Source organism: Gorilla gorilla, chromosome 12, assembly GCF_029281585.2.
Source record: "Gorilla gorilla gorilla isolate KB3781 chromosome 12, NHGRI_mGorGor1-v2.1_pri, whole genome shotgun sequence".
Classification (NCBI taxonomy): Eukaryota; Metazoa; Chordata; class Mammalia; order Primates; family Hominidae; genus Gorilla; species Gorilla gorilla.
This window is the reverse complement of record NC_073236.2, coordinates 103,477,232-103,503,492: the sequence shown is the minus strand read 5'-3', so window position 1 is coordinate 103,503,492 and position 26,261 is coordinate 103,477,232. Positions and strand designations below refer to the sequence as shown.

The following is a 26,261-nucleotide window of genomic DNA, read 5'->3' as shown; positions in this document are numbered from 1 at the left end:
CAGTTTATATATCCTCTTTACAAACTGGAAACTGTTCATGCACAGAGAGAGTGTCTTGTCTTAATTGAAATTAAGAGCCTAATATGGTGGACGGGCATGTTGTAGAAACTCAATAAATACTGCCAAATGAATATTCAGATTCTTAAGAAGTGTGCCCCAAGGAAATGCTGTAATAAGGAAGCTTGCTTTATAAATGTGCATGAGGTAAACCCCTTTGTAAATCAGAGATCCATTTTGTAAAGAAATAAATTGCTTTGTGATATAAAATAGTCAATCCCTGATTCGTCTGTATAGTGTTTCCATATCTATTATTATCCTAATATAATAGCATACCTATTATTTTGTCAAGCATATCTGCAATTTATACTGGCTTTCTAATTCGCAAAGTTTGTTGCTTATTCCGGGTACCTGAAGGTTTGTTTTATTCCAACTTCTGATAGACTAGGGTTTTCTAGAAAAAGACAAGGAATGTACGTGAGTTGTGACTTGTGAGTGCATGGAATTTAAAATATACAAAAAGTTTAAAAGCTTCATTTTTAATATATGAAATAAATCTTATAGGTTTTTATGAAATTTTGTAGGTTTTTATGAAAAAATCTAAATCACTTTAAGTACTACTAAATTCAAGGTGTTTAAAGAAAATTCCATGTCATCTATAATACGTGTATGATACAATAGTCACCCTTTATCTTTGCGGGATATATTCCCAAACCCCCACTGGATATCTGAAATGGAAGATAGTACCAAGCCCTATAGAGACTATTTTTCCTATACATACATCCTATGATTTGATTTAATACCATTTCCATCTTAACTAAGCACTTATCACACACTGTGGCCATAACTTTTGTAGTTTGAAGTGCAGCAGCAAAACTAGAAGAAATTTCCTTTTCCTCGTTCACAATGTCATGGATAGATTTGTTCTTACTGTAGATCTTAGCAGCCTCAGCAACTGATTTTTTCTCTTTCCTTATTGAGTCAATTACTTTCACCTTTTCTTTTCTTTTCTTTTTTTTTTTTTTTTTTTTTTGACGGATTTTTGCTGTCGCCCAGGCTGGAGTGCGGTGGTGCCAGCTTGGCTCACTGCAACATCCATCTCCCGGGTTCAAGTGATTCTCCTGCCTCATCCTCCCGAGTAGCTGGGATTACAGGCACCTGCCACCATGCCCAGCTAATTTTTGTCTTTTTAGTAGAGACTGGGTTTTGCCTTGTTGACCAGGCTAGTCTCGAACTCCTGACCTCAGGTGATCCGCCCACCTCGGCCTCCCAAAGTGCTGGGATTACAGGCATGAGCCACCATGCCCAGCCTTTACCTTTTCACTTAAAGCACTTTACAGCTTCTCATTCCCATATTTGAATTGCTAGCATCACTACTCTTGTGCTTTGGGGCCATTATTAAGTAAAATAAGAGTTCCTTGAACACAAGCACTTTGATACCACAGTAGCCAATCTGATAACCTAGATGGCTACTAAGTGACTAATGGGTGAGTAGTGTATACAGCATAGGTACGTAAACAAAGGGATGGTTCACATCCTAGGTGGGACAGAGCTGGAGGGTGTGAGATTTCATCATGCTACTTATAACAGTAAGAGATTTAAAACTTATGAATTGTTTATTTCTGAGATTTTCCATTTAGTATTTTTGGACTGCGGTTGACTGGGGGTAACTGACACTGCAGAAGGTGAAACCATGGATAAAGGAAACTACTGTATTCTCACATGTAACATCACCGGAGCCACCAGCAGGCTTATGATTTCTATTTGATAGGTGAAGGGTGCCTTACAGTCTTTGTAACTAGTGCCCTCTAGGGCTATGCAGTTCCCTACCTACACAACGATTCTTGACGACTTCAATGTAAAATAAAAGGTCTATGCTTCATCACAAACAGTTTTCTCCTAGCTCTTAGTGGAGTGTCCCCTATACCAGTGATTTTTTATGGGGTAGTGCTTTATGGCTACAGTGATTGTAGGAGAGTGGTGTTCCTGACACACAATAGGCAGGGCACCGGAACGATATGCTTCCAAAACTTTATGGACCAGTCCTTTAAACAAAGAATTGTCTATGTCCTGCACCTTTTTTTTAATGTCCTGCTAACTTTTTTATGAAAGCAAAAAGACTTGTTTATAATTATCTTCGCCTAGAATCTAATGCTGTTTTACATATAAACAAAAAGTAGTTGTACAGTCCTAATATATACTGAGTTTTTCAGGAATGCAACAATCCAGTAAATAAAAGGTTGTTCTTTTTTAACTTTACAACTTTACCAAGCGTTCTTGGTAAATGATTGTTTGCCGTTCTAAAAAAAATAAAATATATCACTCAAAGAAATGCTGTTCCTGGAATTTAGGTCACCAACATAGCACCTATACCAGTCTGCATTCGTAGCTGTTCAAGTCACAGGAGATGCTGTGCAGGGGTGCAAGCATATGCCTAGTATTCTGTGTCTTCTGATGGAATTGTGTCTAAGCATTTCCATATTGAAATACAGAATATTCTATTATAAATGGTTTTCTTTTAATTCATCCTTGTTTTAGTTAATTATATTAATTTTTAAGATTATATATATCTAAACATGTAAATATAAATTTATAACTATACTGATATATATAGCTATATATAGTTATAGTATATATAAATTTGTATGTAAAAATTATGTATATATAAATATATATGTCCATATATAGTAGCTATATATATATATAATTTATAGCTAACTCATGTATATATAGCTATATATATGGGTATAGCTATAAATTACATCTAAAGAAAGTATAAAGGACCTTACAAAATATTTGTTATTAAAAGGGACAGTGTGGTCTTAAGTGGTTGAGAACACCTGCCATAGGTTGTACCTTCTCTCTTCAAATTGTTGCCTTATGGAAAAAAAGAACTTTAAGCCCCATTTTCACCAGTTCCAACTCATAACCATTTCAATTTCTGAATTAAAATTAAACTCAAAACATTATTCCCAATTATTATTTGAGGTTAAACTACAAGTTTCCTGAAGAAAATATGTACAGATTGTTTGTTTTTATTTTTTAAAACTTATTAATTATTTATTTTTGGAATTTTTCACTTAATACTTTCAGATGTCAGTTGCCTGCAGGTAACTAAAACTGAAGAATTGAACTCACAGATAAAGGAGGACTACTATATATATATATACAAATTAATGAGTGTTGACATTTATTTGAATAGAAACTAGGGGCATCTTTTTTCCCTTTAGCTTTAGTTGACATGTAATAATTAATATGTACAGTTTTGTTTTGTTTTGTTTTGTTTTGTTTTTTGAAACAGGATCTCACTCTGTCACCCAGGCTGCAGTGCAGTGGCACGATCTCGGCTCACTGTGGACTCTGCCTCCCTGATTCAAGCAATTCTCATGCATTCCTTCCTTTCTTTCTTTCCTCCATTTTTAAGATATACACTGAGTAACTACTTTGTTGTCAGTCACAGTTTCTCAACGAACAAGAGAGACCAGGTCTCTGCTTTTATGGAGCTTAGACTGAAATTAATGAAGACAGACCACAAATCAGCAAGAAGAACAACTCCTATTAGTAATAAACATTTTACAGAGAATTACAAAGGATTATGTGTTGGTTGTGCTAGACAGACCAAATGGCTGTTTTACATGGGGTAGTTAGAGGAGATTTCTTTGAGAGGGTAATCTTTAGGCTGAAATACTAATGACTAGAAGTGAGCCATTCAGGTATGAGGCAGAACTGTATGCCAGGCAGGGGGAACAGCTTGCACCAAGCCCTAAGCTGAGAAGGGAACAAGCTTAGAGACAAGAGAACATAGTGGTACGTGGAGGTGGAGGGATGGGAAAGGATAGGGGTGGGTCAGACATAGCGAGGAAGGGGAAAGTCAACAGATTGGAAGTGTCAATGAATTGCTGCTGTGATGAATATTCCACAGTAGGTGAGCTGTAAGAATAGAAGGATGAGGGAAGGAAGGAAGGAAGGAAGGAAGGAAGGAAGGAAGGAAGGAAGGAAGGAAGGAAGGAAAGAAGGAAAGAAGGAAAGGAGGGAGGGAGGGAGGCAAGAGAGGGCAACAAAGGAACTATGTAAAATAAATGTTAATAAAGAAGCATTCCCCCACATTTTTAAAGTAAACACAAGAGGAGACTATGCAAAACATAATAAAAGTCATGACAATTGTGATGTGACAAGCTCTGACTCCCCTGATCCCCCTTAAGGAAAGCTGCTCATTTGTTTACTTCTCTTTTTTTTCTTCACCCATTTGTTCTATCAGGATTTATTAAACTTACACTATTTCCCAGGTTCTGTGCCAGGCACCAGGGCTGTATAAATCAGACACATTCCCCACCTATGGGGAGATCCCAGGTTATCAAAAGAAACAACTATATCAATATGAGACAGCACAGGGTGAGAAGTGCCAGTACACAGGCTTTTAGAAAGAACAGTCATGGCACAGGCAGGAAAATGAATAGCTTTCCTTAAGAGGGATCAGGGAAGTCAAAGCTTGTCACACCATCACTGTCATGACTTTTATTTATTTATTTATTTACTTATTTATTTATTTATTTATTTTTGTTTTGCTTTGTTTTGTTTTGATATTTGATGCTGTTCCTCATCCAAATCATTGAGCGTGAACGCAGTAAAGCATGCACTTATAAGATATGCACTTACACGGATGTTAAAAACATGAGTTTTAAAGCCAGCCTAAGTTCACATCCTCATGCAACTACTTCCTAGCTAAATGACTTTGGACAAATTACTTAATCTGTCTGTACCTCAGTTTCCCCATTTATAAAATGGATATGATGACAAAATCGACCTCATAGTATTGTATGAGGAATTATGAAGTTAATCTATGTGTATCAGTTAGCTTTTGATACATAGAAAACTTTCCAAAAGCTTAATAATTTAAAACAACAATTATAATTATCAGTTCATATGTCTTTTGTGTTGACAGTTTGCATGGGGTTCGACGAAGCAGTTCTTCTGCTGGTCTCTCCTAGATGCATTCATGTGCTGGGAGTCAGTGCACAGATCTGCTTGGGCTGGCTGTTTCCACCCAGTCTCACTCATATGTCTTGCACTTGGCTGGGGTGGCTGAGCCATGTATCACCCGCAGGTAGTAGCCTCACTGGACTTTTTCACGAGGTGACTGGGTTCTAAAGGCTGGAAACGCAAGGTCACACACCCGTGCCCGAGCACTTTTCAAGCCTTACGCCACATGTGCTAATATCTCACTGGTTTAAGCAAGCCATATGACCAAGTCCAGAGTGAAGAGGTAAAGTAATAGACGCTACTTCTTGATAGGAGATTCAACATATTGTGGTCATTTAAAAAGTATATATATAAATATAAATATATACATATATATAATATATAACACAACACAAGCACTTAGGATGGTGGCTAGCACATAGTATGCCTTATTTAATAAACTAGTTAACATTACATGAGGCTACATTTGTGCAGATGCTTTACAACCCAGCCCATATCACACTCACTCTAAGTAAAAACGAAAATAAATTGTAAAATTGGAAGTAGAGACAGGAAATAGAATCAGAATGAAACATCTTCACACAGTTTTATATTACGGAAAAAATGCTAGTACTACCAAACACGCAAAGCTGAACTCCACTTACAAGAGGCTGTTCAGATTTCTGTATTTTCAGCATGGCTTAGTGGGCAGGAAGGTGTAGGGTACCAGGTCATGGCTTCTGGAATCAACTGGTCTAAGTTAGAATTCTAGCTTGCTATTTACTAGCTAGGTAGCCTCAGACTAATTACCTAACAACTCTGCGCTTCCATTTTTGTAGCTACAGTATTGGAGAAACGGTAAATTGTAACTCCTGGGGTCTTTGGGAGGATTCAATGAAGCATAGTGTATAAAGTGCTGCTGGTGTATAGTGAGCATCCAATAAATGTTAGCTATTTTTCTTTAATTTTTTAAGAATAAAAAATAGTCTGGTGTTGTTCAGAGATGTCCGACCTTGGTAGCACATTGGAATTACTAGGGGAGTATAAAAATACTGATTTTTGCCGCTTTGACCCACCCCAGAGATTCTGACATAAATGAATGGTCTGGAGCGAGGCCCTTGCCCAGTGGATTTTAAAAGCTCTCAAGGTAATTCTAATGCACAGCTAAAATTCGGAGCTACAGGTCTTGTTGAACAGACCTGTTGAAAGATGATCCAGGGCAAACTCATCATTTCATAAGTGAGAAAATTGAGGCTTAAAGAGGTGATAGGAATTGCTTAGTGACAGCCAGGTGGTGGACAGAAAAACCAAATCCGGGTACCCTGACTCCTGCTCATAGCTCTGTCCCTTTCATCTGGCCACCGCAAGAACAGGTTAGCCAAGGCCATCCTGGCTGTGATCCTCATCACCGAGAAGTGATAGCCAGGAAAGAGGAGGCTGAACTCCTGTTAAGCCTACCTGATGCCAAATTCTATGTTCCTAAATTAACTCCAAGAATAATTTTGGTCTCTCTTGATGCTTAATCTTTCCCCTATACTTTCAGGTTTGATTCGTAGTGGATTCAGATTCTGCCTATGTTAGTTTAAATTTGGCTTTTATTTCATTTATTCAGTTTTCCTTAGAGATAAAATTCCATCTTATATACACATTCATGCATGCTCAGAGCTACATTTCAAAGGGGAAAAAAGCAGACTTCTTCTTCCCTTCTTTCCTTCCTTCCTTCCTTCCTGCCACCCTCCCCTTCTCTCTCTTCCTTTTCCCTCCTTCATCCTTCCTCTGACCCAACCCTATGAAGGACATTTATCTTAGATTACTATCTTCTTTGACGATTGTGAATAATCATGTAGAGAATTGCCTTCTCCTTTTAAATCCTTTATGGAAGTGGTAGTGTTCCTTGGTTCATAATAACAATTCTACTGAATTGCCAATAATTCTCAGAATCAGGGGCCATCCTCCCCACAGTGTCAAGAAAGACAGAGGAGGTTCTGTGACTGTGATTTGGTGAGAGACTGACTCATTAGGGCTAAGATAAATGGACGGTTAGCTAGCAATGTCAGGAATTTCTGAGTAGTAGGTAGAGAATTCAAAGAAAATTCCTTTTCTTTTTTTTCTCTTCAGTGTTTGCCTTTACAAATATTAGCCTTTTGTAATTTTCTCAGAGCTTCCAATTACTAAGATTAAAGGTAATAAATTCAATGAGCCAGAGAAAGGTGAGTATCAAGCAAGTTTCTCAGAAACGTGGCCTTTTAAAAAGGAAATATTTTTACATGAATAGCATTGGATACCAAATTAAATATGCAATATCATCTCATTTTCTCATTTTTGTTTATGTACATATATGATTATATGTCCCACCAAGAGTAGGATCATAGGTGATACTTTTTACTTGTTGTTGATTTGTATCTTCTTATTCTTCTATAATGAATTTGTATTATGTATCAAAAAAGCAAAGAAATCGTTATTTTAAAAACAAAACAAATGCTAAATATTGATCTTAGAATTAAACCCTGCAGCCGTTTTTTAATATTCACTATTCCCAAATTGTTTTCATATGATATTTGGAATCTTAAGAGAGTTATAAAATTAACTGACTTCTCGAATCACTTATGTATTCATGTGTGTATATGTGTGTGTGCACACACACTCAAGTCTGTTGTATTTTGGGCCTTTATTTCAAGCCCCACATCACTTTAGGCCAATTTGTATCATTTCCCTGGCCTTCTCAGCATTTGTGACGTTTCTAATTCCATCTGCAGATTTAATTAACGTGCTGCTTATTCACTCTTCCACATCACTGATAACAAGAGACATAAAACTGGACACAGTGCTGACTGCTGCACCACCTAGATACCTCCCACCATCGGATGCCTCCTTCTGCTTTACCTAGTTTTCAAGTCAAGCTGATTGAAACTGATTTTGCAAGTAAAATTCACTCAGACATTGCATCAAATGATTTATGAAGTCCACGCAGCCGTGTGGTGTCCCATTAATCACAGACACTACAATAATCTATTTGTGTGCAGCAGTCCTCATAAATCGGAATAAAATAAATTCCACAAGCGCATCTTCAGCTTTTGCAACAGGGCACATGGTATTATTCAGGGCATCATCCACATAATGCAATGTTAGCAGACTTGCAGATTCCTGAGCTTGGTCAAGCAAGTAAAAATATGCATTCATTTACCAATGCATGCCAAAGCTAAAAAAAATTACAGCTTGTTCATCTACCGGGTGAGAGAATTTCTTTAGGCCTCAGCTCTCAAGTTTTTTATGAAAGCTGATGTGAATAAACAGAGCAAATGAGGTGCAATAATAAAAGCGGTGAGATGATGTTGTTAACAAATAGTCCAGAAATATACCTCCAAATAAATGTTGAGAATTTAAGTATCGTTATCATTTGGAGACTCTTATTTCCATAATGCTATGAAACAATTTTGTAAATTCTCTTTTGAGACCGATCTTTCACATGACAAAAGAATGTCTTCAGACATGGCAAGTTCATTTCACTTGAGTGTATTTCATTTCTTGAAAACAATGCAAAATTATTGTGACCTGTGCCCAGTAAAGACTGTGAATGATTCACCTAGATAACAGTAATTTTTTAAAATGCAGAGTTTTTGTTTTTCCTAAGTATAAAGAGAAAATATACTATAAAATAAAGATTTAACAATATAAAAATACATTGAAGACAATAAAAATTGTGTAAAATCCTAACACACAAAGATAGTAACTCTTCTTGTATTGGAGAATATCTTTACAGAACTGTGTCGATATTTGTCTGTTTTTGTGTAGATAGATATGGAGATGAATACAGATATAAATAAAATAGTGTAAGATGAGATTCTACCATAATTATTGTATTATTATCTGCATTTTTAACATCAACAATATATTGCAGATATCTTTGCAAAACAATAAATATGGAACCACATCATCAATTTAATAACTATAATTTTCCATTACATAGACTTATTTAGTCAACACTCCGTTACTCAACATTTAGTTTATTTCCAAATTTTCAACTATAAACAACACTATGATGAACATCCTCACTCCTAGATATTTGTGCCCTTGACCTAGAGTGTAGTGGCACAATCATGGCTCACTGCAGCCTCAACCTCCCAGTCTCAAGCAATCTTCCCACCTCAGCTTTCTGAGTAGCTGGGACTACAAGCACACGTCACCACACCTGGCTAATTTTTTAATTTTCTGTAGAGATGGGTTCCTGCTGTGTTGCCCAGGCTGTTCTCGAGTTCCTGGCCTCAAGCCAGGGAGGCCTGCTTCCGGAAAGTACTGGGATTACCAGTGTGAGCCACTGTGCCAGGCCCTCATTATCTTCTTTGAAGAAGGGTTCTTAGAATAAGAAATTGTCTTAGAATATGTATTCTGGGAAAAAGAATTTTTTTCTTGGAATTGTGATATCTAAATCAGGATATGTCCAGCTAATATTTTGATACATGTTTCCAAACTGCTTTCCAGAAAAAATGTACCAAGTTATATTACCACCAATAATTCATGAAAGTATTTATTGCCCCCATTCTTGCCAATCCTGGATATTGCTAGTCTTTAGAAATATTTGTCATTTGATAGATAAAAAGCATTTTCTCATTGTTTTAACTTGTGTGTCTTTGACTGTATTTGGTTAAACATCTTTTTATAAGTTCATGGGTGAATTATATTTCTTCTTTGAGAAGTTACCTGTTCTTGTATATTTCCATGGGTTGGGCAATATTCATCAATTTTACTTATTTAAGAAACTATCTTTATACTAAGGTGATAGTGTTTCTCATCAAATCAAAGATATGAAGCTAACAAGTCTAATTTGTTTGTAGATTTGTAATTAGATAAGAGATCAGTTGCAAAAACACTTTGAGAAATGTCAACATTCTTAGAAAGGGTATACTTTTCCAAGGTGACAATGCTAGTGCTTTGAAAAGCAACATTCATCTGTTTATCTGATTCTTGTATATTTGTTTAAATAAAACATTATCATTCTTTAGGTTATATCAAGAGCTTGTGCTTTGGAATCAAATTGCCTATCTTCAAATCCTGAGCCTCCCACATATAATCTAGGTTATCTAAGACATATTATTTAACTACGCTGTGCCTAAGTTTCCGCATCTTTAAAATGAAGATAATAATAGTCCCTCTTGCATAGAGTTGTTGGGGAGTTAAACGAAAGGATGCACATAAAGTATGTAGAAAAGAGTTGGGAGCAATTCAAGTGCTCAGTAAATATTAAATTGGAATATTTTAGATTCGTGATCTGTTCACATTTAGACCACCAAGTGTACTTTAAGGCACTTTCTTTCTTTTTATTTTATTTTATTTATTTATTTATTTATTTATTTTATTTATTTATTTATTTTTGAGGCAGAGTTTCGCTCTTGTTGCCCAGGCTGGAGTGCAATGGTGCCATCTCATCTCACTGCAACCTCTGCCTCCCAGGTTCAGGTGATTCTCCTGCCTCAGCCTCCTGAGTAGCTGGGATTACAGACATGTGCCACCACACCCAGCTAATTTTGTATTTTTAGTAAAGACAGGGTTTCACCATGTTGGCAGGCTGGTTTCGAACTCCTGACCTCAGGTGATCCACCCCCTTCAGCCTCCCAAAGTGCTGGGATTACAGGCGTGAATCGCTGCACCCAGCCTAAGGCCCTTTTTTTTTTTTTTTGAGACGGAGTCTCGCTGTCGCCCAGGCTGGAATGCAGTGGCGTGATCTCGGCTCACTGCAAGCTCCACCTCCGGGGTTCACGCCATTCTCTTGCCTCAGCCTCCCGAGTAGCTGGGACTACAGGCGCTCGCCACCTTGCCCGGCTAATTTTTTGTATTCTCAGTAGAGACGGGGTTTCACCGTGTTAGCCAGGATGGTCTCGATCTCCTGACCTCGTGATCCGCCCGCCTCGGCCTCCCAAAGTGCTGGGATTACAGGCGTGAGCCACCGCACCCGGCCCTAAGGCGCTTTTAAAATGAGTGTTTTACTGCTCTACTTGCAGATAAGCTTCCCTGATGATATGCTTAGACTCCCGCAATTTTATTTTAGGAACTTAAAAAAAAAGAAGTTTATAATGAGAAACAAACCAAAAGGAACTCTCCCTTTACTCCTTTGGTGGCTTTCAGAATGTAACAAGAAGAAAGATGTTTACATCTTTGCACAGTTCTTTTTTTAAATTTTTATTTTTTTTATAATTTCAACTTTTGTTTTAGATTCGGGGGTACATGTGCAGGTTTGTTACAAGGATATATTGCATTTGCACAGTTCTGACACTGACAAATGCAGTATCTGCATCACCTAGACAGGTTTTAGATAGCTGAGGAACAGGACAATGATGAAATCAATTTATCACTTTAGGCCAGTTTGTCTCATTTCCCTGGCCATTTCAGCATTTAAGAAGACAAGGAGATGGGAAAGACCTAGAAGCTCTATTGGTCAGTAGGCCTTAGGTGAACTCATGGTTCTGAGTAAGGTAAATGGCCACCACCCAAAGCAGCAAGTAAGGACATGGAAGTACCATACAACCTAGCAGGATGTTATAATGTGGAATAAGATAAACAGACCAGATTCAGTGTACAATGAGTTGGTTCTAGATTGAGAGCACTACCGTGCCACAGTGAGGCACGAAGTCACCGAGTCCCAGATCTGAATCCTAACCCAGGCGCATGGATTACGTCCTCAGAATATTTATGTAATTTCTGTGAAGCTTTTTTTCACAGTTCCCCATCTGTAAAAATCTGTCTGGTCACACCTTACGATGAGATTACTATGAGAGTTAAAAGAGAAGAGATATCCAAAGCATTTAGCATACAGTCAGTTTCATGTGCTCAATTAATGGTTGCTAGGAAGCAGAGGAGACAGTAAAAATATTTAAGAACTAAAATGCATGGGCACTGATTAATCAGAACGGATGCCTGACCAATGAGGTCAATTAGAAAGGATTCCCGGTGAATAAAAAAGTTGGCCCAACCAATAAGAAGGACCACAGCCCTGCATACCCTACTGGCACATACTATTTCTTAGAGATAAGAAGAGGTTTTCATATTGACTAAGGATGCCAGAATTTGGGGCATGGAGAAAAAAGTAAATATCCAATAGAGCTACAACTGGCATGCCACATACAAAATCAGATGAAGGTAAAAAATAGTACTATGGCAGAGTTCTGTATTCTAGAGACTGCTACTCTGGTACCAGGCAAAGTGCCTCAAGGTAGTATGATATTGTCTGGTGCACAGAAAGACAGGTGGTGCCCATCAGAAACTCAAGCACTAGGCAGGGCACAGTGGCTCACACCTATAATCCCAGCACTTTGGGAGGCTGAGGTAGGCCGATTGCTTGAGCTCAGGAGTTCAAGACCAGCCTGGTCAACATGGTGAAACCCCACCTCTACAAAAAAATAGAAAAATTAGCCAGGCATGGCGGCACATGCTTGTAGTACCAGCTACTCAGGAGGCTAAGGTGGGAGGATCACCTGAGCCCTGTTGAGAGAAAGAGAGGAAAGAAAAGGAAGGAAGGGAAGGGAAGGAGGGAATGAGAGAGGGAGGGAGGGAGGGAGGGAGGAAGGAAGGAAGGAAGGAAGGAAGGAAGGAAGGAAGGAAGGAAGGAAGGAAGGAAGAATAAGGAAGAGAGGAAAGGAAGGAAGAATGAAAGGAAGGATAAAAGGAAAGGAAAGGAGAGGGGAGCGGAAGGGAGGGAGGGGAGGAGAAGGGAGGGGAGGGGAGAAGGAAAAGGTAAGGTAGGCACCAAATGCCCAGGCCACAGAGCCCTGTCCCAGACATCATCATCTAATCAGCAGAGGTTAGAATGCACACAACCCAGTGTCCAGGCAAAAGTAATAATGAGACAGTAAAAAGAGAGGAGAACTGGTAACAAATTTGTTAACTTTAAATAGTGGCAATTGGAGGTATAGGATACTTTTGTACTGTCTGCTCAAGACTAGAACTGGAGTCTGAGCTAATCCAGAGATAGATAAACAGGTAACCCGCTGATACACAGGATGGTGGAGGAGGGTTTCAAACTATTCCAAACTACACCTGCTGCTAAGAGTCAGCATATTTAAAGTCACCAGCACCCCATGATTTCATTTTCCTCATCTGCAAAATGAAAGAGTTGGATCTGGGTATATCTGAAGGCTTTTCCAATGCTTTTAAACTTTTTGTATTTCTTAGAAGAAATCTCAGAGAAAAGAGCAGGCACCCTTGGATACAGTACTAAAAGCAGTCCTTCTTAGTACAAAGGGCTTGTACTTTCATCCAAAATTTTGATACCTAATAGATATTGAATAATACTATTTATACTTAGGTTATTCACCTGAGAAACATGGTTTTAGTGAAAAGCTAGGAGCTTTTTTCAGGTTCTAGCTGTTCAGCAAAGCAAAGTAAACAACAAAATGGAAAACCAAAGGTAGATTTAATCCATTAAACTCAGAAGCTCCTAATCTATTTTGGAATTTTAAAATCTATCAATGCATACTTGGTTTTACACCACTGCTCATTACCCCACAGCTATGCTATTTGATAAGTCTCTCAATGGTTTCCTTGTTTCCACTCGTTGTTCTTCTGTTACTCTACTGCCATAATTTCAATTTTCTATTAAAAATGCCATCATTTGTAAGCAAAAATGTTACTTTATATGCTACCGAGAAAGAAAATTAACACTGCCAAACTATAATATGCCATTAAATGTAGGATGCATCTTACTTTTAGAACTGTTAAAATATTTTAAAAGTAGGTCTTAAAATCAGTGCAGTATGGTATCTTTACAAATGGGGATCTGATGAGGTCACTTGTCTCTAAAAGTTCCACTTGTCTCTGAAACCCTACAGGATGAAGTCTAAACTCTGCTGCAGATTTTGGGTCTTCATCATCCAGCCCAATATTACCATACTCTCTCCTAACATTTACCACTGAGCAACCAGTTGCCTCAAAGTTAATTTTTCCTTCCATTGCAAAAGTCTATGTTCTCTTTCTTATTTCAACATTTACTGAATTCCTACTATGTTCCAAACTCTATTTTAGGCACTTCACTGTTTTTGTTTTGTTTGTTTGTTTTTGGTTTTGTTTTTTGGCTTGGAATCTCTTCCTCTTCCTCCCCTACCCTATACACCTGGTAAATATCTATTTTTCCTCCAAGATCCAATCCAACTATCTTTTCTTTTGTAAAAGGGAATTTTGTGAAACTCCCCAATTTCCTCATGTAGACCTGATTTGGTAAACTTCTACTGCACTATGTTGAAAATGTTGATTTACCAATTGCCCACACTAGATAGTAGGTCCTTTGAGTGCAAGGAAAGTGACATTTATTTTTGCAATAAGTCTAGTGATTAGGAAAGTAGGATTCAGTTTCCTGGCTTCAGAGTTCCTATCCTGCCCAATAAGAAATCATGCACCCTAAGTGGGGAGACAGGTAAGTAACATGACAGGATAACTGCAGACTGCCAAGGGAGCATAGTGATTATGAAGTGAAGTCCTTGGCTTTGATTCTCACACAGACTAGAAATACCCCTATATTTTAGAACCAGACTAGAGCCCATCTCACAAACTTTTTGAAAGTAGCAAACATTCAATGAATAGCTAACCCTATTACAATTGTTAAAAAGTCAATCATAAGAAATGCTAGGAGAATTATTGAGCATCTATTATATGCTCAGAATCCTTTAGGTACTTATTTCCTAAGTGACTGGTGAGAGAAAGGAAATTCAAACAAATAACATATTCAAACTCACAGAGACAGTCACAAACAGTCAGAATTTGATCCCAGGTCAACTTGATTTCCAAGAGTTTTTTCTTTCTATTAGAGCACTTTGCAGCACAATGCCTCATCATCATTGAGGACATTCCTAATTTAATCAATTGCTTGTCAAGGAAAAATAGAAAAATCCTCTTCTTCAAACACCTTGATTGGCATTGCTGGTTAGCTTTTCTTCCTGGCAAAATCTAAATGGGAAACATGACATGGTCTTTGGCAATAATCAGCTGATGATGGAAACACTCTTGGAATCTATTTCTTATAGTTTTTTTCTGCATGGTTTCATGCCTTATGAGCTCAATGTTCCATTTTTTCTGGCTAATCTCAAACCAGTAGTCATTTACCCAGTCATAGTTCATTGGCAACTAGCTTTTAGGCAATGAACTTGATTTGTTGTATGAACTTTAGTTTGAGGTTGAAAAAGTTGGTGAAGTATAACAAATATAACCAATAAGATGATCAAGACACATTAAGCTACCAACAATAATGATAAGGAATATGGATATGATAACCTTAGAACCTGATATCAAAATATCAAAATATTCTTTAAGTTTAAATGATAATAGGAAGTGGTACTGATTTTATAGTTCATAATAACCCTGTGGATATGAAGGACTTGTGAAAGGGAGAAAATTGGGGTTTGAAGAGTCTCATTCTCTTTTGAGCTTATGGGATCTTGGTTACTACAATAAAGTCATGAGCAGAGATGGTCTGAGAGTGTGAAAGTTCAGGAACTAAAACCCACTGGGTAGCATAATAGAAATGGCCATTCTCCCAACTGAGTAAGGTGAAAGGTTTTTATATTATTTAATTTCTATTAATCAGTACTAATAAAATGCTAAGGCCTACTTGGAATATTATGATACTGAAAATAATTTAAATGCCAGGATTGGTAACCTAATCTTTACACATTCATTACATAGTCAACAAACAAATGCAGGTGAGTTGTAAGTACATGTCAAATTGCATTTCTTTTCTGAGAACATGAATAAATGTTTAATGTTATTTCTTTTTTTATTTTTTTGTGACAGAGTCTCGCTCTGTCACCCAGGCTGGAGTACAATGGCATGATCTCTACTGCTCACTACAACCTCCACTTCCCGGGTTCAAGAGATTCTCCCACCTCAGCCTCCCGAGTAGCTGGAATTACAGGTGTGCACCACCGTGCCCTGCTAATTTTTGTACTTTTAGTAGAGATGGGGTTTCACCATGTTGGCCAGGACTGGTCTCAAACTCCTGACCTCAAGTGATCCACCCACCTTGACCTCCCAAAGTGTTGGGATTATAGGTGTGAACTACCATGCCCGGCCAATGTTATTTCTATTTAAGTCAAACTTGTGTGAGGGGAGGCTAATTGCTATAACAAGCTCCAAATCTCAGTGACTTATCACAGTAAATATTCATTTGTCACTCAAATCAGAGACCACTGAAATTGAATGAGGTGTGTGTAAGTATGTGAGAGGTCCGCTTCATGCAGTCACTCAAGGACCCAGGATCCATCCACCTAGTGGTTCTAGACTCTTCTAGTGCTTCAGAGTCTTCTATGCAGAGCCCGGCCACCCCCAGCAGAATGGGAATAAGACAATATGCAGGATTGTGGAGAGGGTCCTGAGGCCAGCCCTGGAAAAGATCCTCATCACTTCCATCCACATTTCATGGCTCCAGCTCACTGCAAGAAAGCTGGTAAGTGTCATCTAGCTGTGTGTCAGAAATGAAGAGAAGGAACAGAGATACTGGTGAGCACCACCATTTCCCACCCGAAAATAGGTAATGAATTTTCATTTGAATGACACAGCAGTTGCATGATATATAGGACATGAGCACAAAATATCAGTATTCTAAAGAACATCATAATACCAGGATTTACATTCAAATGATTGATGTCCATTTGCCAGCAGTTACTTGGAAAAGCTGTCTGCTTGTTCCATGGATACCATTAATGCCTACTTTTATTTAAAACCTCTTCTTTTGCTATTTTCTCTAGAACATGTTTTGGTTCTTTATAATACTCTCAACAGTGGTAAATCTTCCTTTGAGGGTGAATTTGATAAAGATTATAAGAAGTAAATTAGAGCCAGTTTGGTGAATGAAGATAATCTGCTTCACTTATTATACGTTGGGTCAGATAGGACAAACAATGTGTCTTATTTCTCAAGGGACTACACAAGGCAATTCCAAAACAAACATTACACAAATGTGTATGTCAATGATGTCATTGTTGAAATAAATTGACCTGTATTTCTTAACACAGATGCCACACAGATTTGGGGAAGAATTTCTACAATTTGGATGTATGACTCTTCAGGTTATTGAAAGCACACAGTAGAACAGGCAGTGGGGTAGAAAGAGAAGACAGAGAGGTGGGTAGCATTGCAACAGATGGAAATTCCTCCTCTTCACTATAATGCATGACTGGGTCCTCTCTTCTCAATTTTCTTACACTTGTTTTTTCCAGCTTTCCAGAAAAATGTCTGGAATAAATTTCCTTAACCTGTGGAGGGTCTCGATAACTTATTCCCTTTTATTAGTTCAGTTTTATAAAAAACACTCCTTCTTGGGAGAAATTTTTAATTGAGTACATAACACTTTCGTTAAAAACCACACAGCAAATAATTTGCCAGGTTACATGATTTGGCAATTTGTAAGGTTAAAACATTTGGTGATCCACAGCTAAACTCTCCTAATGTTGAACATTTTAAAGGATGGAATGAAATAATAAATGTGAAAGGAATTTTTTTTGTTAAAAAAAAATTTTAAAGCTTTACAATGTAAGGTGCTTTTAAAGCAAGAAGAAATGGTTTTTAACCTGAAGGGCCTCTACACTGGAGAGATGGGAACTTGCATTAAGTGTTTGAGGAAATTTGTGTGAATAAGTTTCTGGAAGGCAATCTGGCCATGCATGTCAAAGTGGGCATAACTTTTGACCCACAAACAATAATTTCACTTTAGGTATTTGCCAAGGAAAATAATTGGACAAGTGTTTGAAGATTTGGCTAAAAGGAAATATATTGCAGCTTTGTTTATAATAGTTAAAATGTAAAGCACACAAAACCCCTAAACTTATGTTAATATGGAATCAGTTAAATATAATGCAATATGTACATTCAGTGGAATAATAATCAATGGTAAAAAGGATGCAGTTATTGATTCTAAAGATCAATATGCCATGTATATGTGAAAGTTAAAGCCAATTATGAGGTAGATACATATCCCATTTTATATTTTAACTGTATGGGGAAAATAAGCCTTCAAGGATGTGTCACAAATGTTATCAGCGGTTTTATCTCACCTGAGATAAAACCATTATAGGTGATGTTTTTCTTTCTTATTTTTTTCTTTTTTACTTGTCTGTCTTTTCTCATTCTTCCCCCAGTGAGCATGTATTTGTTAAAAAACATACATTAGAAGTAATATTGCATAGAGTGGATTCTGTCCCCATACTGCCTAGGTTTGAATTCCAATTTTTCCTTTACTGGAAAAGTAAGAGACAGTGTGTCACTCTGTCACCCAGCCTGGAAGGCAGTGGTGTAATTTTGGCTCACCTCAGCCTCAACTTCACAAGCTCATGCAATCCTGCCACCTTAGCCTCCTGAGTACAGGCACACCCCACCATGCCTGGCTAGTTCATTATTATTATTATTTTGTAGATATGGGGTCTCTTTATGTTGCCTAAGCTGGTCTCAAACTCCTACGCTCCAGCGATCCACCCAGTTTGGCCTCCCAAAGTGCTGAGATTGCAGGCATGAGCCACCGCACCCAGCCCAATTTTTCCTTTTAAATAGGTGTAAATGTACCTGTAAAATGCAGTACCTACCTCATCAGCTTATATGGAGGATTAAATGTGGTAATATTCTAAGGTAATTAAAAAATATGCACATGGCAAACGTTACATAAATATTTGTTATTCAGTAGTTAGGAAAGCAATGGTCTTATTTCCATTTTGAGAAAATGCTGATCAGTATTTAAACTTCTTATATGCAAATTAGCAAAGAAGAAAAGATATTGTCATAGATGTTAGCAATTTTAAATGAGGTCCACAAAAAACAACAAAACTAAAAAGAAAAGCAGCTCACCATTACCCAACTTACTGAATTGAGGTAGTTAAACATACAGGCCCTTAAGGCAGAATAGGACTGAGTTCTAAGCTTAATATCCATACACATAGCTCTGAGACCTTGGCAAGCCACACAACCTCCTATAACTCAGATTCCTCACCTGTAAAAAATGAAGACAACATAAGGCACTAGAGATAATAGAAACCATTGGTCTTACAGCGCTCTTCCGTAGATTACTTAGAATAACCTATATGAAGCACTTGGCATGTTGATTAGCAATTAATAAGATCTTTATTAGTGTTAGCTATTACTATTATCATTACCAATTACTGCTCTTTAAAATAAGTCAGAGACCAAAATGAGTCTGAGAAAATATCACAGAGGCTAAAACCCCAAGATGAGACAGACTGTCAAAACAAGGCCAACAGAAGATCCTAAGAAAGAAAAAAAAAAAGCAAATATCTGATCCAGCAGATGTTGCACAGCAATGGATGCTAAGATAACAGAGAGCAGGGATTCCAGCTCAAGCATAAAACTTGAGGAGACACTCAATTAGAAGGACTCTAAAAATAACAATAGAAAAGGAGAACAATCATTTTATCCACACGATACCCTGTATGGTTGGTATTCTTGTCTCTGTTTTACAGAGAAGACAGATTCAGAAAGGATAAATACCTTGTTTAAACTTGTACACAGAGAGAGAGAGAGAGAGAGAGAGAGAGCGTGTGTGCGTATGTGTGTCAGGATCCTAGGCCAAACACCAAAGAGAACCTGTGTTCTGTGCAGATGTCTTGTAACCCTTGTGGTAGTTCTGCAGCAGCTATCATTCACAGGCAGAGTAAATAAGAACCCACTTAGCAAAAATAAGGTATTACGTGGTGATAATAGAGTTCAAGTTCAGATTAAGAGTCCAACATCCAGATGGTTGAGCCTCCAAACTAGGGTCTGTCTATATCACTGCAGTGGCAAAGCCTAGATTAAGTGAGAACCCATATACGGGTGATCCCAGCTGAGGAGACCAGAGAGATGGCCTAAGAGGGTAAAACGGGCCAGACCCGCTACCCTGGTTTATTCGTACCACTTTCTAATACATATGCAACATTTTCATAACACAATGAGGTTTCTTCTCTTGTGCAACTCAATTCCAAGAGTATGTGAGTCAAACTGAAAGGCAACTTCTACATTCTTCTTTTCATTTCAGGAAGAGAAAATACAAAGTGCAACTCAATTCCAAGAGTATGTGAGCCAAACTCAAAGGCAACTTCTACGTTTTTCTTTTCATTTCAGCAAGAGAAAATACAGAGAGTGTGACTATAGGTGGACTAGACACTGTATCGGAAAGGCGGGGTCTAATACTAACATTCTGTCTATTGCCCTCTCATTTCCACTTTCTGCTTAGGCCAACAAATGGGCACTTTGATTTTCGACATTTTCAACAATTTATTAATCCCCAGGATGGCCAATAGAGGGCAGACGATCTCTTCTTCTAGACCTCCATCAGAAATACTTCATAATTCCTGGTTCGTTGCAGACCTGTTCCCCAACCCCTCCCCCACTCCCCCCACCACCGCCACCCCAAGCTTCGATGACTCCCTCCTGCCCATACCATCCCTTTCAAGTACTGATTTTGAGGTATTTACTAAAACCAAGAGAGAAGGGCTGCAGACAATAATATTCAAATATCATTTTGACTGTAATTCTTCACTCTCCCTTTTTCAAGTCATTCATGCATGCATTCTTATAAATCCTGCCCTCTCCAATAAGCTGACAAGCTAATTGGGTTCAGAGTTATTTAAATAACTATAACGTAACATGATAAATGCTACAAGGAGAGGTACTTACAAATGCTGTAGAACAGATAAAGAAGCTCAAGAAGGCTTCTCAGAAAGGGAGGCCTTTCATGTGTGGCTCTAATTCTTAACATTTGTTCATGACTTTCAGGGTCCATTCAATTTCAGGGTAATTCTTCCTAGTCCACTTTCACCCGTGACACCTGATTGTCATCATGTTGGGCCCACCCAAACTCTTTCTGTAACCATAGTCTGTTCTTTGAAGATAAGAAAATACTTTTGTATTCGAGCCTCAATATCATTGCCTCAGCTTCTCACTACCTCATTATCATCTCTCCTGGATCCCAGAGAAGAGCTGTTTCATAACTGAGCTCCTGATTCACACACTGGTTTCAGAAAAGCTGCCAGGACCTTGCAGGTTTCTCATTTGCCACTAGTTACTGGCTTCAAGGAATCCTATTTTCTCTATTGCTTCTGTGACTATTAATTCTATGCCGAAGGGCATGTGTAATGTAACTTGATTTTTTTTTCTTTTTGAGCTGATACAATCGTCTTCATCTTAAAGAATCTCCCTAGTCCTTTCTAAACCTGACTTGAATTCCTGTGAGAAGTCAACCTTTCTCATTTTGTATCTGTCCATCTACCTTCCAGGTGGTTCTACTTCTGAAGTCCCAGGAACAATGAATAGTCATCTCCAAATTATCCTTTGCCTGTGCTCATCTGTAGCTTTCCTTAATCCTTAATATATCCCCTTAAAAATAAATAGAAGCTAAACTTTGACAATGTTTATTACCTCCTTCTTTCCTAACCACAGTAGCTTTCTCACTTCTGCCTTTTTCTCATCACCTGACCTTGGCTTTTCCTGCATGTCCTACAATGTTATCTGCTACATTTTAATGTCTTTATACTTGCATTTGAACAGAAATACAGATAACCTCCTCTGCAAGAGTGGAAGGGACCTTTTAACACAGAGCAATGATGACAGTTTGTTGGCAAATCCCACACTGAAGTGCTGGTGCCTTGTTCGGTGACAAGAAAGAACAATGCTTAACAATGTTTTATTTTTCTTCAGTTTTTTTGTTTGTTTGTTTTTGAGACACAGTCTTGCTCTGTCGCCCAGGCTGGAGTGCAATGACACAATCTCGGCTCACTGCAACCTTCACCTCCTGGGTTCAAGTGATTCTCCTGCCTCAGCCTCCTGAGTAGCTGGGATTACAGGCATGCGCTACCACACCCGGCTAATTTTTGTATTTTTGATAGAGACAGGGTTTCACCATGTTTCACCATGTTGGCCAGGCTGGTCTCGAATTCCTTACCTCAAGTGATCTGCCCACCTTGGCCTCCCAAAGTGCTGGGATTATAGGCATGAGCCACCACGCCCAGTCTCTTCGGTTTTTCTAATAGAAAACCTAGCATATTTTAAATGATTTTGCCACTTAACACTTATTATGGACCCACAGGGTATGAGGGCCTTTGGAGATCATCTAATTGGACTTCCCACCCAACTACAGGAATCATTTCATTGCAACAACTCTTTAAACCCCTCTAGAAAATGCAATGCTCTCTCCCCTTTTCCACGGTTGAACATCTTCCTCATGGCCCTATAATAATCAATGATAATTAATGAGCCTCTTCCTCTCCTTGGACAAAGAAATATGATAGGAGAAATGTTTAGTTTGCCCATCATGGGGGAATATTCCACTGGTAACTCTGGCTTTTGGGTTCAGGATTAGACAGAGTGGTTAAACTAAAATATTTATCGTAAGTATAAATTTGTTCCACAAACATAACATTTCAAAGGTAGCTTTGTTTCCTCTTTCCTTGCACTGCCAGCTATTAACTTTCGGTTCATTAGTCACGATTTTCAGAATCCACTTGGCTGCCACCTTCCTGCGGCCAGACCATCTTGGATCAGAGGGTGGGCCAGCCATTCCCACTTCACACCTGCCACGGGATCGATTTTTTCCCCCATTGACCACAGTCACTTTTTGTCAATTAATTAATGTTATTCACCTGGTACCCATCTCGTGAATGGCAGGCCACTACGGAGCGGATTACTACTTCATATCCCATCAATGACAGAGCCATCATTACGAAAACGTTTTCTGACAACCACTGAAGAGAAACCATCTCCACACCGTGCATTTTGCATCACTTCCGTTGCTTCTTTACCTGATTTATCACAAAGACTATGTACCACACATCTTCTTTATTAATGCATTGACAATCAATGAAGACAATGAAAACCCACCACTTTTGTCCGTGAACTGAGAAAGAAAACGGCAATGTCATATGGCATTAATGATGCATGAGATCTACGGGTGTAGTGTCACGTCTAGGCGTGTAGTAATCCAGTCTTCGGCCTTACTCCAGGGAGAAAGATTCAGCTTTGTTACTTTCCAGTCACTCCCTCCCGTAACACAGCACCTTGGCACAGACAGCAGAGCGACAAAACCCAGAATGAGGACAGTTAAAATTCAACTCAAGCTACAGCCATCCCAACAGTCCTCCCCAGCTCCCGCGGAATATTTACCAAGACCGTTTAAAGCACTTAATTAATTCACTTCAGCTTCGCTGGAGAGGTCTCAGGGTTCCCGAGACTCCATTACATAATATCTTTTACAAAGTCTATTCCCAGCTCGAGTGGAAGATGGATTCTCATCCAGTGTGCGGAGGTTCCATGCCTTTGCTTCCCTTTCCCGGAGTTCGATCCGGCGATACCCTCCCGAGGCTGCAGCCATCGCCCCGGCCCCGAGCTTCTGGGGTACTCTTCGAACTCCAATCTGGCCCCGAAGGTGCAGCCGCCTCGCCCTCCTGGCTCCCAGGCCGGCCGCTGCGGCCACGGTGCCAGCGGGCGCCCGGGACACGGCGACTCTCGCTGCTCGCTGGGTGCGCCCCAAGCCCATCTGCAGCGCACCCGCAGTGCCGGGGCCAGAGCCGCAGCTCGGTGGCACGGCCGGCTCGGTGCGCCAGGCTCGGGGAGGAGGAGACCGGGAGGAGGAGGAGGCGTGTGAGGGAGGAAGGGCCCGGCCGCCCGAGAGGGGGAGGGGGAGGCGGAGGGGGCCGGCCGGGCCGGGGAGAGGGTGGGGGGGGCAGCCAATGAGCGGCGCGCGGCGCTGGGGGGTGGGGGGAAGGTCTGGGGGAGGAGGTAGGATGGGGGAGGGCGCAGCCCGAGCGGCGGAGGCTCCAGCCATAAACAAGCGCCCGGAGGAGCGGCGCAGGAGTGAGGCGAGCGGGGTGCGCGGAGCGGACGCCGCGGAGCGGACGCCGCGGATCTTGTGCTGCGCCACCGCGCCCACTCGGCAGCTCGGGAGGCGGGGACCGGCCCGGAGGCTGCGCCGCTGCGGGGCCGGCCGACTCGGAGGAGGAGAGGGAGGAGGCGCCGCCGGCCCGGGCTGGAGCCGAGCGCAGCAGCCACCGCCGCCGCCGCGCCAGAAGTTTGGGTTGAACCGGAGCTGCCGGGAGGAAACTTTTTTCTTTTTTCCCCCTCCCTCCCGGGAGGAGGAGGAGGAGGAGGGGAAGCCGCCGCTGCCGCCGGCGCCAAGGCTCGTGGGCTCGGGGTCGGCGCGGCCCGCAGAAGGGGCGGGGGCCTCGCCCCGCGAGGGGAGGCGCGCCCCGGGGGCCCCGAGAGGGGCGGTGAGGACCGCGGGCTGCTGGTGCGGCGGCGGCGGCGCGTGTGCCCCGCGCAGGGGAGGGCGCCCGCCCCGCTCCCGGCCCGGCTGCGAGGAGGAGGCGGCGGCGGCGCAGGAGGATGTACTTGGTGGCGGGGGACAGGCGGTTGGCCGGCTGCGGGCACCTCCTGGTCTCGCTGCTGGGGCTGCTGCTGCTGCTGGCGCGCTCCGGCACCCGGGCGCTGGTCTGCCTGCCCTGTGACGAGTCCAAGTGCGAGGAGCCCAGGAACTGCCCCGGGAGCATCGTGCAGGGCGTCTGCGGCTGCTGCTACACGTGCGCCAGCCAGAGGAACGAGAGCTGCGGCGGCACCTTCGGGATTTACGGAACCTGCGACCGGGGGCTGCGTTGTGTCATCCGCCCCCCGCTCAATGGCGACTCCCTCACCGAGTACGAAGCGGGCGTCTGCGAAGGTACGGCCGCCCGCTGCGGGCCCCCTCCCACCTGGCCTGCGCCGCCCCCTCGGCGCTGGTTGTGCCGAACAAAGTTTGGCCGAGACTTTCTGGAGGAAAGAGGGCTCCGCGGGAGGAGGGGCGGCCGCCGCCCCCGGGAGAGTGCCCCCGCGGCCCTGCGTTCCCTCTCCTTGTTCCCCCCGACGCTTAGGCAGTCGCGGGCGAGGTTGGGTATGGTGGGTGGGGGCGAGCGAGTGGAGGATCGCCCCTGTCCCCGCGCAGACGCGCACACGTGTGGCCGTTCCTGCTGGGACTGGGTGGCCCGGCCTTGCACCCCGAGGTGGGGGCGCCGCGGGCGGGGGGCACTGCGGATTCTGCCGCGCGCGAGCCCCTCGGGGAGCCCGGCCCTACCGCCGTCCCCGCACTGGCGCAGTGTGGCACCGTGAGCTGCACGCCGGCCGCGAAAGTCCTTTTTCTGTTGGCGGAGGAGACGTGTCTCCAGCTCGCACTCCCCGAGTGACTCTTATTATTTTTTCCTTGAGCTCTTCCTTCACTCCTTCCTCCTCCTCCGCACATAAATCAGTTTCAGCCGCGGAATATGTCAGCCCAGGGGAAGTTACACACGGTGGTTACTCATTTATTTGCCCATTGTAAACGGTCAAAGGCTTTCTCTCCTGAAAGGAAAAGGGGGTGGGGGTTGCACCTGGGAGTGAAAAGTTGTTGCTATTAGTGGCTGCTTTTTAATATCAGATATCCGTGTGTTTCCTATCGTGTTGCCGGTTCCTCCTTTTTGTTTGTTTGACAGCGGGGATTGTTCTGCTGGCTTCTCCAGCACGCATTGTGCTCCGCGGTGTCGAGATTGACGGAGGGAGAAAGAGATTAGATTAGTGGAGTCTTTCTTGTTGGGGAGCCAATGTTAGTGCGTGTTGGCTTTAATCCCTGCCCGCTTGCGTCGGCCTTCAGGGTGCCTGGTCTGGTTTGGGGTCTAGAGCGAGGCAGTGAGTTATTTTGATGTGGCTAACGGGGGCAGGGTTCGGTAAGCATCAGTTAAAAGTGGGATCCCTGCTCGGGCTGACGTTGGGCTGATGATGCTGTTCCGGGGGCATCCTGGCGAGTGAGCAGAGCGCACGCAGCAGCCTCGTTGCTGGGGAGGCGGCGAGGAGAGACAGGCGCCCTCTGCCCGGCGTGCCTTCCTCACTACTCACAGCCAGCACCGTCCAGGGAACGGTTTATTCCGAAGCATCTTTGTGTGTGTTTGTTTAGTATGCTGGGATACTGAAAAAGGAGGTGACAGCCTTAAGGATAACAATGGACCTATTAAAAGGCTTCAGTGCTGTGATTTTCTCTAAATACACACAGACACACACACATAGGTACTTATTTATACCTGAATAGTTTGGGGTTTGGACAGTTCAGGAAAATAGGGGAGGGCTTTCTGGTTTGGAAGCTAGTGGGCAGTGATGAGTGAAGGGAACTCTTCTCAGAGGGGAGGGACTTGCTTTGCTGCACACATAAGACATTGGGTTAGAAGAGTTCATTTGCCTGAAGTACAAAAAAGCCTCTCACCTGGTATTGTCCCCGTTTATAACTTGTTTTTATGCCTTACCTCAAGAAAAATGGCCATGAGATTAACTTCTGATACCATTTTATGTGTTTT

The 26,261-nt window shown here is 41.5% G+C and overlaps 1 protein-coding gene across 4 annotated transcripts in view; it reads left to right on the top strand.

Moving 5' to 3' along the window:
• The first annotated feature begins 23,762 nt into the window (after positions 1-23,762).
• CRIM1 (cysteine rich transmembrane BMP regulator 1) overlaps positions 23,763-26,261 on the top strand; it is a 201,123-nt gene continuing 198,624 nt past the window's right edge. Inside the window, exon 1 of one of the 4 annotated variants that reach the window (XM_031007160.3) lies at positions 23,763-24,625. In XM_031007160.3, the coding sequence (XP_030863020.2) occupies positions 24,295-24,625 (331 nt within the window). In that variant the 5' untranslated portion in view covers positions 23,763-24,294. The remainder of the gene's footprint in view (positions 24,626-26,261) is intronic. The other 3 variants (XM_063695962.1, XM_031007168.3, XM_031007162.3) reach the window with 3 other exon arrangements.